This window comes from Festucalex cinctus, chromosome 4, assembly GCF_051991245.1.
Source record: "Festucalex cinctus isolate MCC-2025b chromosome 4, RoL_Fcin_1.0, whole genome shotgun sequence".
NCBI lineage: Eukaryota > Metazoa > Chordata > Actinopteri > Syngnathiformes > Syngnathidae > Festucalex > Festucalex cinctus.
In genome coordinates, this window is record NC_135414.1 from 30,535,162 (window position 1) to 30,550,960 (window position 15,799).

At 40.1% G+C, this 15,799-nt stretch overlaps 1 protein-coding gene across 1 annotated transcript; it reads left to right on the forward strand.

Moving 5' to 3' along the window:
• Nucleotides 1-757: 757 nt before the first annotated feature.
• LOC144018092 (uncharacterized) lies at nt 758-9,722 on the forward strand. The gene is made up of 5 exons (XM_077520235.1): nt 758-857; nt 1,580-2,475; nt 5,933-6,107; nt 8,743-8,912; nt 9,125-9,722. Exons 1-5 carry the CDS (start codon nt 758-760, stop codon nt 9,269-9,271), a joined length of 1,488 nt encoding a protein of 495 aa, XP_077376361.1. The 3' UTR covers nt 9,272-9,722.
• The last annotated feature ends 6,077 nt before the right edge of the window (nt 9,723-15,799 follow it).

The window sequence follows — 15,799 nt, forward strand, 5'->3', positions numbered from 1 at the left end:
CCAATAAGATGGTTACAAGCTGCCTCAGTGTTTGGTGCCTAAAACACGGTGATTTTTTTTTTTTATATATGTTTTTTATTTTCAATTTATTTATTTTTTCTCATTGAATCATTTGTAAATTGATTCATTTCTTTTTAAATACTAATAAATAAAAACTTTAAAAGAAATAGAAAATAGAAAAAAAAATTAAAACATTAAAAAATAAAATAAAATAAATAGCAAATAATATTTTTGACAGGTTTATTCGTTAAAAATTAAATAAGTGATAAACTAATTAATTAACTTTAATTTAAAAATAACTATCACGATACCATTATTTAAAAAAAAAAAATTACGTACACATTTATTTTTTATAACTTGGCCGTTCAGTGTGTAAATATTGTCCTCTAACTCCCAGCAGGTGGCACTGTAGGAACGTTTCATTTTGATCATCGTTCATATACAAAAATGTCATCAAGCTTGTGCACTAGCAATCTCCTCTATTTAAGAGAGTTAGCATCGAAACTTCAAAACAAAACCGGGTGCATCAATTATCTATTGATTATTAATTGATCCCAGGAGAGACTTTAACTCGTTATTGACATTCACAATCCAAAGGGTGCACTGCGGTAGAAATGAATAAAGTTAAAAAAATAAAATAAAATAAATGAGGAGACACACAGGAAGTGCGGATTCTGAGCAGTCAGTCAAGGAAAAAAAAAAAAAAAAAGCCAAGCTTAGTCAGCCAGTGTGTGTGTGTGTGTGTGTGTAAGTGGGCATGACGATGATGATGTTGATTATAGTGGTGGGGGGGGTCACACTTGACTCCACACGCTGCGGAGTGGCGGACGCAATCATGTCGCACGACATCCTGCCAGGTAAGAAGAAGCATTTTCTGTTTCGTTTTTGTTCGTTTGCTTGCTTGTTTGATTTTTAACCATTTCCTGTGTCCTTAAAATATCACTTTGGAGCTGCAGAATTGATCAAGTAAAAAAAAAAAAATCTCTCTATATATATATATTACAACTGAACAAAAAAATATCATATAAAAATGCAGAATTCTTCTAAAAAAGTGTAAAAGGTTAAATCATTTCTCTCTCGAGCCCCTTTAATGCAGATCTTCTACAAAATTGTGTCTCCATTGTTGTTTATGAGATTTGTGGTCGTATTGCTGAAATGAAATCCTGTCATTATAATATCATATGAGGACACTTGCAGTTTGGCTGCCAGGAAATTTAACATGGTCTCCATCTGGCTTTTTGACAGAGATACTGTCATTAGTGATTGTTACGAATGGGGGGACATTTCCTCATTGATCTCATTAAGATGACTGGAACTCGCTTAGACCTCCTGATATTTCAATCTGGTCCCCATCATGTGGTTTGGTTTGGTCCTCGCCGTCAAGAGTCCACCAAGTCCTGCAGGCATGCTTCAATTTATAGTAAGAGCAATCGACAAGTAATCGATTATCAAATTAATCAACAACTATCGACAGCACTCGTTTATATCGTAAATGTCTGAGCTTGCCAAGAAAAATGCAAGACAGACTCGAAGCAGTTCTCCCAAAAATAAAAATAAAAAAACCCGACGTTGGCTGTAGTTCATCTGCAGGTCCTGCTGGCCGTGCTCCTGGCCGTCTTCTGCTACTGCGTGGTGCTCGCCGTCATCCTCTGCCGCAGGCCGAAGAAGGGCGTGGCCTCCGAGGACAAGGAGGCGGCCATTTCCTGCCCTCACCCCAACCAGCGGGTCACCGTGACGCTGCCGCCGGCGATGTGCACGCTGCCCGTCCGGCAACAGTACGAAGAAGTGGACGGCGACGCGCTGGACTCGACGTCGTGGAAAAGCAGCTCCTCCCCGTCCGAGGACGACCTCGGCGACCTCCCGTTCGATCCCACGTGCTCGTCTCCGCCGCCGCGCCGCCTCAGCTCGCCTCTCGTTCCTTTGGCCTCCCGGAAGAATTCGGGACACGGTCGGGCGTCCTTGCCCTCGCTCACCAAACTGCTTCCCAAATCTGGCTGGGCGAAGGGGCGGCGCAGCACCGTGAGTGGGGAAAGTTTGCTCGCTCCGTCGCAGTACGGTTCCATCGCGTCCCCCGTCCCCGCCAAGACACGCCCCTTGCTCCACTTCTCCCTGCTCTACTCCTCAAGCGGCACCCTGGTGGTCACCATCCTGGGGGTGTCTGGTAGGAGGCGCGGTAATCGGGTTGTGGTGCGGGCGAGCCTCCCTCCGCTGTGCCCGGCGGCGTGCCAGGTGGCATCCCGGCGCGGCAGTTTCAGCCCGGAGCCGCAAAGCCAAAGCGTGGCGCTTCGAGCGGGCTCCCTGGAGCGGCTGCGGGCGTGCACGCTGAGGCTGGAGGTCTACGGTCGCGACTTCTCGGGCCTGCGCGAGGTGGCGCTGGGCGCGGTGGAGCTGCCCTGCCGGCGCCTGGACTGGGAGCCCGACACGACGGCGACCTGCGCTCGGCACCTCAGCCCCGCCAAAAGTAAACTCAAGAAGGTACTCGAAGCATTTCTCAGTTCGTACGGGGAATGTTTGTCAGGATGCAGCAGTTTTCAGAAACAGTGCCTTTTTTGTTTTTGTTTTTTAAGGCTAAATGAGAGTACACTCGGGCTGCACGATATTGGAAAAACATGCGATATACTTGCTGAACATAACAATATCGATATTATTGCGATATTTAACATGTACCCAAAGAAATTACATTTTTATGACCTAATGAAAGAAAAACATTTTTCTCTTAGTTAATGAATTATTATTATGTCTTGATAATTTTCAACTCTTGAACGGCGATGCACATTTTAGTTAGCATCTGACTGGTCAAATTCATATAAAAAGCATAAAATTCCATATAAAACGTATTGCGGGCCTTTGCGAAATGCATTTTGCAAGGGCCAATATCGCGATATCGATATTTTTTCGATATATTGTGCAGCCCTAGAGTACACAGTAAATTCTGTAGAGTAAATTTGACACTATTTAGAGTAGGACCAAATAGACTTGGTTATAGAAAAAATCAATAAAAGTCACTCAAGGATTGAGGAACGAACTCATGACCTTCATCTTGGGAGACAGCCGATCTACTTGCCATGCAGTTCCTGCTGTGAGTTATTATATCGCTCGTGTCAGCTGGAATCTTCCTCCAAGAGACCAAAAATTTTGGTCTTGGATATAAGCAAAGAGTAGGAGGGGCAAAGCTCAGGTGGCAGTGTGGCAGTCTCCCAAATTGAAGGTTGTGAGTTTGTTCCTCAGTGCTTGGTTCCTCAACCCTTGAGTAACTTTTATTGATTTGTTTTCATTTTTTTACTTTACTCTCTTCCAAGTATAAATATTACCCCACTCTAAAACTGACTCTATTTGGTCCCACTCTAAATAGAGTCAAATTTACTCTACAGAATTTACTGTGTAGTTATTCACAGCAAAGCAAAACAGTAAAAATGTTTGAGTGTGTCAAGAAAATGCAACACAGATACGAAGCAATTCTCACAAATGTTGCTTTTCCGTGAGTCACAGAAAAGCAACATTGTCGAGTTTAAGCGATGAATGTTTGCCATTTATAACGAAAGATGTGAAGCATTTCTAAGAAACAATTATTATTATTATTATTAAATAGGAATTCAATGATTTACAGAAATCCTCCTCTTAAAAGAAACATAAATATTTGAGTTAGAGAAGACAGTTATCTGAAAAGGGTTTTAGGATTAAACAAACATTTTTGAGATTTATGCAATCAATTTTCAAGTATGTCAAAAATAAATGCACCAAGGATGTGAAACAGTCCTAAGAAACAATGATCCCACATATTAGTCAATAACCGTTTTTCAATTTATATGATAAATGTTGACTCTGTCAAGAAAAATGCAACACAGATGCAAAGCCAGTTGTCAGAAAGATCAATAATTGATACGACACAATTGATTCGCAGAAAAGCAAAATCTTCCGCTTCGGAAAATTCTTCCATTTGTGAAGAGAAATGCAACACAGATGTGCAGCAGATCACCACGATTGCGATTGACATTTTAATTAAGTCCATTTTTGCTTTCCAGCTTGCACTCAGTAGACACATGCTTGGAAGAGAGGAAGAGAGGAAGCCATTGGGTGCGGAAGCTGTTTTCACTTCACAGCAGCCAGCTCCAAGTCCCAATACTTTTGTCCAGAGGGATTAATCCACCCAAGCATGTTCCATGCATGTCGCTGGACAGCAGCCACTCAGCTGTGACATTAGCTAGCTTCGATTCGATTCGATTCGATTCGATTCAATTCAATGGTCAAAATGAGCTAACTAATTGACACTGTGCCCATGCCGGAAGTCTGCCAAGGCGGACATGAATATAACTCAGGATGGAGATTGTGACGCCAGCCAAGTCTAATTTTTGTGAAAGCCCATCCTGCTCAACCCCCCCCCCCCCTTCTCGATCTGAGTTGACGGATGCGTTTGGACGTGTGCGGGAGTTGCAGCGGCGGTTGACGTAACGCCGGGAAGCCACACACTCCGTTTTACGACCAAAAGTCGATCTTTTCGACTCGGGCGCACGCGGTGGATTTGATGCAGCGTTCGAGCGACGCGAAACACGCGATGGTTTCATCTGCAGAAATGCAAACACAATAGAACAACGCAGCCTTTCCATTCATCCATGCGTTTTTTATTAGTTTCGTTCTTTTAAAAAATGTTTAGGTTTAGTTTGTTAGGTTCAGTATTAGTATTAGTTTTTTGTTTTTTTTTAAGAAATGTGTATTACTTGTATGCAATATTCAACATGGGAGCAATGTCATCTGAAGGAGCTTTTCTATTGGCTGCTGCTAGATGATGTCACCTCTGTGTGAAATACTTTCAAACGTCATTATTCCGGTTTATATCAAAATAAATGACTAAAAATCACATTTAATATCATCCCAAAAGGCTCGTGCATTAAATTAATTACCAAAGACTAAAACGAAGGACATGTTTGCTACAATTATAGTTAGATTTAGTTAGTTTTTGTAAACATAAAATGTCGTTTCAGTTAGTTTTTGTTTTTTTAAAAAGCATTTTTGTTTTGATTTTATTTCGGTAACAATATTGCTTTTTGCTGCGATTGGCTGGCAATCAGTCCAGGATGTATCCTGCCCAAAGCCAGCTGAGATAGGCTCCAGCACTCCCCGTGACCCCTGTGAGGAATAAGCAGTCAAGAAAATGGATGGATATTGTTTTTTGAATTTTAGTTTTTTTCATTAGTTTTAGTGAACGAAAATAACCTTTAATGGCACCTGTTTTTCAAAACACTCCCTTCTTATTTTGACCATCTCCAAACATTTTTGTTTTTGTTCATTTCTTTTAACTGAGTCAAAATGCCATTCATAGCATATGCCGCGGGCCACTGAAAAATGGACGGCGGGCCGCAAATGGCCCCCGGGCTGTAGTTTGGACACCCCTGTGCTATTATATTCATTTGTTGTTGTGTTATTTTGAGTTAGCAGATACATCACAGGAGGAAGTATTGTTAAAAGCCCCCAATCATAAATTTAATAGTGGCCTTCGCCGACTAAAAACTGGAATTAGTTTTTGCGCAGATTGTTCCAGCAATACACGTACGATGTGAATGTGAGTGTGGAGCAGAGAAAAACATTCTTCATTACAAGCAAATGTATGCTAACTTATATTTACAATTATTCCTACAACGAGTCGCCACATAGCCAACGAGGCGAAGCCATCACACAACTCGAATTCACCGTATGACGAGTCGACAGGAAGTGATGTCACATCCCGCCTGAAAGGTCCTTTTTGCTGCATCACAACCCCTGATGGAGCCAAACGTCACACACAAGAAGCCAAAAAGCAAAGTGAATGGGATCCATTCTTGCTTGTATGTTTTCCGTCACAGATCATGAAGGGAACATGTGCAGACGCAAAAGAGCGCTTTTAAAAAGGGAGACTTGGACCGTACAAATCCTGTTCCTGTGCTTGCTGTTCCTTCAGAGTGTGAGCTCCCAGGACACGTGGTGTGGCAGGAAGAGCTCGCTGTGTGCGCCGCCGCGCTCGCCGGGCCAGCTTTTTGTGCTGCTCCAGTACCAGGTGCCGGCCCGCCGCATCAAGGTGATGGTGCGCAAAGCCGAGCAGCTGGCCAAGCTCACGCGCATCCCCGGAGCACCAGGTGACGTCACAAATCACAGCAGGTGGATGATCGGCGATATTTCAGGCTTGCTGTTCATTTGATCAGCCGTTTTAAAATTCGGTCTCAATTTTAGTCCACTTTCAATCACGCTTGTTAGTTTTTAACAGTCAATCTCATCACCTTTTTATTTTCCGGTAGTGCATTTTTTGTCTACTATAAATCTAGCATTTTAGTCTTTATTTTAGTCCCAGAAAACATAATTTTATTTGTCAAGTTTTAGACAACAAAAACTGTCCACATTTTACCTTGTTTTTTTTTTTGTTTGTTTTTGATTAGCAGATAATGTTGAACATTTCAGATCTAAAACTATTTCATTGAATTTTTTTTCTCTCATCTTTTTGATAAAAAACAACTTGACACACAATTACAGTACATCAACAAGTGGCTCCATGCTAAGAGCTAGTAAATTAGCCAGCATTAGTTATTGCATCGGTTGGATTAACATAATTGTTGGAACATTATAGCCGTTGATTAATGTTGCATAATAACTTTTTTTTTTTTTTTTACCTTTCACCGTGAATCCACCTCCTGTCTGTTTCATGTTTGTGCATGTTGCACTCGTTAGCTGCAGATTTGAAAAGGGGTGTGTCATTGTGTGTCACATGACAGTGTCACAGTGACAGATTAGCAGAAACAAGATGTTACAACGCCATGTAAATTTCGCCTCGTTTTTGTTCACGAACTAAAATTTCCATACATTTTAGACCAGTGAAATACATTTTCGTCTTGTCTTCATTAGTCGACAAAAATGCATACTTAGTCCCAGTTATTGTTTTTTTGGATGGATGGATGGATGGATGGATGGATGGATGGATGGATAATAGATGAATGGACGGATGGACGGATGGATGGATGGATGGATGGATGGATGGATGGATAATAGATGAATGGACGGATGGATGGATGGATGGATGGATGGATGGATGGATAATAGATGAATGGACGGATGGACGGATGGATGAATGGACGGATGGATGGATGGATGGATGGATGGATGGATGGATAATAGATGAATGGACAGATGGACGGATGGATGGATGGATGGATGGATGGATGGATGGACGGACGGATGGACAATAGATGGATGGATGGATGGATGAATGAATAACAGATGTATAACGGATGGATGGATGGATGAATAGATGGATGGATGGATGGACGGATGGACAATGGATGGATGGATGGATGGATGGATGGACGGATGGACGGATGGACAATGGATGGATGGATGGATGGATGGATGGATGGACAATAGATGGATGGATGGATGGATGGATGGATGGATGGATGGATGGATGAATGAATAACAGATGTATAACGGATGGATGGATGGATGGATGGATGGATGGATAACAGATGTATGACGGATGGATGGATGGATAGATGGATGGATGGATGGATGGATGGATAATAGATGAATGGACGGATGGACGGATGGATGAATGGACGGATGGATGGATGGATGGATGGATAATAGATGAATGGACGGATGGATGGATGGATGGATGGATGGATAATAGATGAATGGACAGATGGACGGATGGATGGATGGATGGATGGACGGACGGATGGACAATAGATGGATGGATGGATGGATGAATGAATAACAGATGTATAACGGATGGATGGATGGATGAATAGATGGATGGATGGATGGATGGATGGACGGACGGATGGACAATAGATGGATGGATGGATGGATGGATGAATAACAGATGTATAACGGATGGATGGATGGATGAATAGATGGATGGATGGATGGATGGATGGATGGATGACGGACGGATGGACAATGGATGGATGGATGGATGGATGGATGGATGGATGGATGGATGGACGGATGGACAATGGATGGATGGATGGATGGATGGATGGATGGATGGATGGATGGATGAATAACAGATGTATGACGGATGGATGGATGGATAGATGGATAGATGGATGAATGGATGGATGGATGGATGGATGGATGGATGGATGAATGTATGACGGATGGGTTGGATGGCATGGTTTTAGTAGTCTAGCCTAATTTTAGTCTGGCGAAACATTTGTTGACAGAATTATTGTTGCTTAGTTTTTGTTGACACAATAAGATCTACACTCCAATTAACATATTATGATGTCATACAAAATCACTTTACTCCAAAGACAAAAAACCAAACAAAAAAGTGACTAGTGATATATGAGTGTGCGGGGGATTTCGGTTCTCCTATTAATAGTATGAGGGAGAATCTAAACCGTAATAACTGTCATCTTGTTGTGTTAGGAATAAGGAAGTCATGTCGCTTCCATCGCGTCTGCTTGGCTTCTCATTTCCAGCCTGGCTTCGCTGGCGCATGAAACGAGACAGCAAAACCAGCGTTGACGTTTTCCAAAAAGTTCATTCCACTTTGTTGCCCCAGAGAGAACACCCCCCCCCCCCCCCCCCCCCCCCCCCCCCACGCTGCCAGGAATGCGTCACCACCATAAACCACACATCGCTTTTGAATTATTATGCAATCCAATTAAAACGCTTGAGTGGATTAAAAAAGAAAAAAGAAAAAGGGAAGCCGCATTTGCTTTGGACCAGTGACAACGCTGATGCTAAACGCCGGCGCCATGTTTTCCTACTCAGTCCACTACATCATCATCAACTTGCATCATGACGGCAAAGTGATCAGCGGCAAGGAGACCAAAGCAGCCGGCGGCGGTTCGAGTCCCGTTTGGAACGCGCCCTTCTTATTCGACTTGCCGCCCGGCGACGTCGCTCGTCTGCCGTTGCTCTTCGAGTTCATCGTCATGCAGGTGCCACAAATACGATTGCTTACAATCAATGATGCAATTCACTCCATTTGCAATTCCTATTACTCAAATGATGTGAAACACACCAAATAGGATTCGATTCCCCTCGATTGATGATGAGCTTTACTCCGATTGCGATGTAACACTCCAATTACAACGTAAATCGATACACCCCAATTATGAAATTGATTCCGATTTACTCCTCCTTTCCGCAGGGTCGTGTCTACACCAAGAGCAGCGTTCTGGGCCGCGTGCTGATTGGTTGCCAAGTTTCGGAGGCGGGGCGAGAACACTGGAAGGAAATGTGCAACCGGGCACCCGGGGAGACCGCTCGTTGGCACGCCATCCAATCAGACGTGTAGGAGGACTAGTGGTCGATAAGAGAATTTGATTGATTTGTTTTAGTTTTCTTTATTTCATTGTAAACTGTCCATGTATCTTTTTGTCTGTTACAAATCATTCCAAAAGAAAAAAAAAACCTGAAGCATGTCGCTAGCCTTGTTAGCTTCGCTGGCTAATTTTTTTTTTGGGCATTTTCCTGTTCCAAATATGTCTTTTAATATGCTGTAACTATTGTCTTACATTCTGTATAACACCATTAGTGATGTTTTACTACAGTGTGGGTACTTTTTCTTCAAGATGTAATTTGGTGAAGGACCTAAAAATAAAATGCGCATTTCAAGTGATAAAATTGCATATGAATGCTGGTCACTAGTTAACTACTAGGCATCGACATGAATAATAGGTGATTATAAGCTACTTTTAGTGTTATTAAATTGGTATAGCAGCAGCAGTGTATCAAGTACGTTTGTGGGGGGGGGGGGGGGGGGGGGGGGGGGGGTAAAAAAAATCTGCATACTAAATACTAAAAAAAAAAATTTCCACATTTGCGAGCTGTGGCTAGAAGTTTCTTTACACAGTGAAAAAAAAAAATAGAAAATGTTAAAAATGCAATGTTGCATGGTAAAATGTACTTTAATGATAATTTGCCTGGGGAAAAAAAAATATCTAAATTATATTTGGACCCAATGAAAATGTAATATGATTATACATGATATTTTCCCAAAGCCTTTGTATGCGTCAATTTTAAAATGTGGTGGATATCATTTGAATAATGTGAATATAAGATCAAGAGAGCATTTTGCTTGTGAAATTTTGGGTTTGTATACAATATGTACCACATATGCTTTGTTTTTGAGAAGGACTACTGATAGATGAAATAAATACATTTTGACATTTTTGGCTTGAAATTGAGTTTTTTTCACTTACAATGAGTCATTTTTTTGCACTACACAAAGCACATGAATCTAATTATTTTACATTATAATAATATTTTTCTACAGAATTGAAAATTAACAACGTCCTTCTGTTTAAAATGATCTTTTCTGTCCCTATATTATTTCTGCCATGTTTGCAGTTACACATTGTCGACTGTGTTTTTAAAAGAAGAACGCAGCAGTGACGTAATCTCCATCCTGGGGGCCGTATGACGTCATCACACATCAGCCAGCACGTGTAACGGCGACATTTACGTCTGATGTGTAATATGTCATGTCATTTAAATCCAGCACGGCTGAAAGTACGTGATTTAAACTTGTTTCATTCCAACAGTGAGATCGGAAATTGACATTGAATTATTTTTGAGAAGAGGAGAAATTACTTCAATTGACTACATTTTAATCATGTGTAACCAATAAGCATTTTCCTTTGTGACATTTCAGTAAATGTTCCCTGAATGCCTTCCTTAAGTATATATAAAAAGTGATTTTACAGATGCAAAGTATAATCGTTGCTTTAGTCCCTTGTGACTATTTCCTGAACTTGCCGCATATAAAAAATGATCAGTCAGTGGGTCCAGTGATCTCTGAGTCATATTCCGCAAATAACTCCAACCTTTTCTTATTGATCACATCCTGCTTTCTCGTCCATGTATCACTTGCAATCCGGGTTGAAGCTTAAAGTATTTTTTATTTTTTTTTTGTATTTGGTTTTACCTGCCTCCGTAGTGGAGAACTCACAAAATAAAAACCTAGAAGGTAAGATGTGAGTTGACAGTTAACCAATATTTGGCTTTCTAACTTCAACTATTGCATAGTTCATTTGAAGTTTAATCTTTAAATAATGCACACCTTTCATATGGAAAATATTTTTTTATTTATCTGCCTATGATATGCTTTAACTTTCATATTATGTTATCTGCAGTGGTGCATTGAAATGCAACTTTTATTGTGGGAATGCCGAAGCATTTCCACATACATTATTGTGATTTTTATTCTCCCCATTTTTTTTTTTTTTTTTTTTTTTGCCATGTAACAAATCCCACATAATATTTCATATTTACACTGTTCAAATTTCAACTTGCTTCAAAAAAATCACGCCTCCCGGGGTAAATATCGTCTGATTCCGCATTACTTACAGTATCCGCACAATTTAACGTTAAATATCAACTTTTCCCCATTCATTTTTAATGGGATAAACAATGAACTATTTCTAAGTGTCACTTTCCACGCCCACTTCCATACATAGAACGTATCATCGTTACCAGGTGTTTGATACTGCTCGTTGGCACAGTTGGTAAAGTGCATTGTCCAGTAACCAGGATGTCATCATTCCATAATTCATCTCTCAATTTACTTCATAAGCATTCCACATGCATTCAAATCTTAGCATTTATCTTTCAGCATTCCCACGCAATTTATCCAGAAATTGCACTTAGTGCATATAGTGATGACATAACTAAATAGAACGTAAATAATTTAACAGTTTGTGCATCATATGAGTTATTTGTTGTTGCAGCTCATTCTGGCGTGGCCAGCAGGGGGCAGAATAATGTAGTCATGTAGACGCACACAAAGAAGAATTTCACAACTACTGTAAGTGATGCAATAAGTTTGCAGTCATGTCAGTCGCTTTTCAAAGAGAACAAAGAATATGTCTTTGATTATTTTTTATGTTGCTCCCTGCTTGTATTCTTGTAAACATATGCTTGTAAACTTTTTATATCATGTCGTGATATTACTTCAGTATTTGCACTGTACATCAATTAGCCATTTTGCATAACTTGTAAGTTGTAACATCTCTGCAATGCTTCACTGGGAAAGTACTCAAGCTCTGCCCCTTTGTGGTGATCTCTGGCAACACATGCACAGGTGAGGAGCACCAAATTCATAACTCTCTATTGAAGTTCCTCCAGCCCACCCACTTAGAGAAAATTTGACCACAAACTGAGCAGGAGAAAGGTTTCTCTCCACTGTGCATTCTTGCATGTCTCGTAAAATTTGCCTTTGTAGAATTTTTTTTTTTTTTTTACCCAAAACCTGGCAGTCAAAAGGTTTCTCTCTCCAGTGTGTGTTTTTGTATGTTCTTCCAAAAGTACCTTCACACATAACCTTTTACCACAAACTGAGCAGGCAAAAGGTTTCTCACTAGTGTGCTTTCTTGCATGTGCTCCCAAGTGTCCCTGCTGAGCAATTTTTTTTTTTATTTTTTACCACAAACTAAGCAGAAAAAGGTTTCTCTCCAGTGTGTATTTTAGTGTGCGTTCTCAAATGTCCATTCCGAGTAAACGTTTAACCGCAAAGTAAGCAAGCAAAAGGTTTCTCACCAGTGTGGATCATCGTGTGCTTTTTTTAAAAAAAGGACTTGTAGTCAAGTGTTTTGTAACAATGACATTTCCAGTTTTTGTTAGCCTTATTATCTTTACACTGGTCACCATCATCATCATCATCATCATCATCTTCTTCTTCTGCAAAGACTCCTCTTGAGATGTGGATTGTTAATAAAACATTTACAAAAGAAGGGAAGAATGTTCATACTGATTTGTAGGGCTGGGTATTGCCGCCAACTTCACGATACGATACGTATCACGATACAGGGGTCACGTGACGATACGTATCGCGATACAGTTGATCTTCAAGGCAATACGTATTCCGATATTTTACATTAATTTACTTACATTTTATAATAACAGTCACGTGTATACCTAAAGGAAATGTTTATTATGCTGGATGACGAAAATATTTTTGTTAGTAGCTCTTCTGGTTTACCACAAAGCGGCATGCCTGGTCTAAATCTACGCACTGCATTTTTTCCCCCCACGGAACGGACACGATCGATCGCCTCTCTCTTGCCACCATTGCTGAAAACACGATCGACACACGTTGTGACTGCACGGCAGCATACCGGATCTTTAAATATCTCCAAACAGGTCGGACATTCCACATTGTCCTTAACCTTTTCCGCCATGTTCCTTGTGAAACCTGATCTTGCTTCTTCAATGGACGACTGTGACGACCCACCTTTGGTCAGGTGCGTCCAACACACAAGCAATGGCGGAGCCAGAGGGGGGGCCGGGGTGGCACGTGCCCCTGCTGAAATGTGATTGGACCCAGCAGACGGCAAATGATTGACATATCACGGCACCGGCGCAGTGACGTCGCACGCCTGGCCGATGCAGCCTGCCAGCATTTTTTTCAAGCAGACGCCTACTAATCGTTATGCCCCTCCTGAACAGTGGCTGGTGCTACTTACGACAAAGCATTATAATCCACCTCACTAGGAGTCTGGAGAAGGAGAATCATCTGTTTTAAGGAGCAGTCTCCTGAGTACCGGCACATCAAGAATGCATGTTGGCGTTTGGCTATATCATGTTTGTTTGCCTGTGAGACGTGAGTGACTGTTTAAAATAACTTTTATGTTCAGATTATGGGTGTCAAAATTGTCGCGTTATTATCTCGTTAACTTAAAGTGCCTTTAACGGCACTATTATTTTTTTTAACGCTCGATGAACGACCGCTCCTTATTTGGAAAGCCTCTACTCAGGGAATTCTAGTCACCACGCAGTAGAAACGTCCACGTCAAAACTACCCAATAGAAATGCACTGGAGCTAAAATACAGTGTTTAAGGGGCAGAATATAGGTGGAGGAGCCATTTGGACTGTGTCTCACCACTACCACCCGTGCCTTGCTTTGAAAGAACGCACTCGGTTAGCCGTTAGCCGTTAGCCGTTAGCCGTTAGCACCGAGCACCAAGGGGCGTCCATGGGCACTCTGAAACCCCTGTGAGAGTAAAGAGCCGAATGGACGCCGTCTTGACAGTTGGAGTGAGCACATGCCTATTTATCTTTAAATGTGAGGCGTATTTTATTCAGCATCTCCACAAAATATCTCATCAAGGTGAAAGTGAAACTACCGATGTGTTCGCTGTAACAGTAGAGCGGCCTCAGCTGCGTCTCGCATCCGAGAACTTAACAAAATAAAAGCGTCAGACGTCATAAAAAGGAGTCACTATAACACAATTTAGCAGTAATAAATTAAATGATACTGCCTAATGTGTGGGGATTGGCGTCAAGTTGTATTTTACAATTTTAAAATGTGCAGAAACTCGCAAGTTACTTATTGTTTAAAATTACAGAGCTATTAATGTGAAAAGAACACATCGGTCGTTTCTGGTTCCGATGCAGTAAAAATTCGTCATTTTACAATGCACATCCTATTTCACTTAACAAAATAAAAGCCAAGCGCGAATGCATATATTTGGGGGGACTGTTGTATTTTACAGTTTTAAAAATGTGCATAATTTCACAAGTTACTTCATGTTAAAAATTAGGCAGCTCCTAATATGAAAAGAGAAATGCATTGAGCTTTCACTATCTTACAAATGCAATTATACCATGTTGTAGTGATAGAAAAATGACCAAAACAAATCAGTCATGCTTTGGTTTGGTTTTACAGTACAGCACATATTTTATTTTTATATTTTAAAACTTTTTTTCTTGAATTGTTATGAAATTACTCTATCAATGATTTTTTTAATTTTTTTTAATTGAATTGTTATGAAATTACTCTATCAATGACTTAAAAAAAAACTATATTGAAATTGTACATTTTATTGTAAATGTAGGTATAAATTGAGATATAAAATGTGCAATTAATGTGTGATTAATAGTCAGTTAATTATTGAAGTTATGCGATTAATTATGATTACAAATTTTAATCCACTGACACCTCTAGTTCAGATAGATTGTTTTGGACGGACATCAATAAGCAATGTAGTTTTGTGCAAGCTAAAAATAAGTATGTTGTTGTTGTTATGCAATACAATAGCACCCTCCAATGGTTGAAAGTTCAAACAGACACTAACTGACGTTTGCGTTTACAGGTAGAAGTGGAGGATTTGTTAACATAATTATTAATTAATCACATTAATAAATTATGTGGTTGTATATGAAGTAGTAGTTGGACTAATAAATTTATTTTTCATCGTGTGTGTGTGGAAAATGAAACGACAAGGAGAGTTTGGCACTTGGACAGGATCTTTAGTCATACTGTAATACAAATTTGCATTATGTTCATATTATAATGTTATGTTGATAAAAGTACTGTAATTGCATGAATACAGTATCTGCGTGTGCGTGCAAGTTCATTCAAGTTAAACAGTGCTGAATTATTATTTTTTGTACATTTTATACATTCTTAATAAACGGCACATTATGTGCAAAAATCTCCCCCTGTGCTTAATATGTACTTAAATATATTTGAACATCGATAGAGACTCCGATTGAAATTAATTTTCATGAAAACAAGTTATGTGAACTTGTTACGCAATTATATACAATTTTAATTTTAATATATCTTTTTTATTTCATTCTTTAAAAATAGATACGCTATAATATAAACATTAATGTCTCATCTTTTTGAAAGAAGAAGAAAAATATTTGATGAAGTACAAATACTGCAAAAAAAAAAAAATGTTTTAAAACTTTCGGGTTTTAAATGCAACAAATGATGACCCCCATTTCAGTTTTGGTGATGGCGGTAATGCGCCATCTACCGGCCAATAAACAAAAGCGCCTATGTGACGTAACAGGTTCCGCGCGCCTCTCGATGAC

What these genes read in the sequence shown, in the direction of transcription:
- LOC144018092 (XM_077520235.1), top strand. Translation starts at nt 758, where the DNA reads ATGACGATGATGATGTTGATTATAGTGGTGGGGGGGGTCACACTTGAC. An exon ending in GTCGCACGACATCCTGCCAG is followed by an intron (nt 858 to 1,579) that starts GTAAGAAGAAGC and finishes CGTTGGCTGTAG; the next exon opens with TTCATCTGCAGGTCCTGCTG. An exon ending in GCGCATCCCCGGAGCACCAG is followed by an intron (nt 6,108 to 8,742) that starts GTGACGTCACAA and finishes TTTCCTACTCAG; the next exon opens with TCCACTACATCATCATCAAC.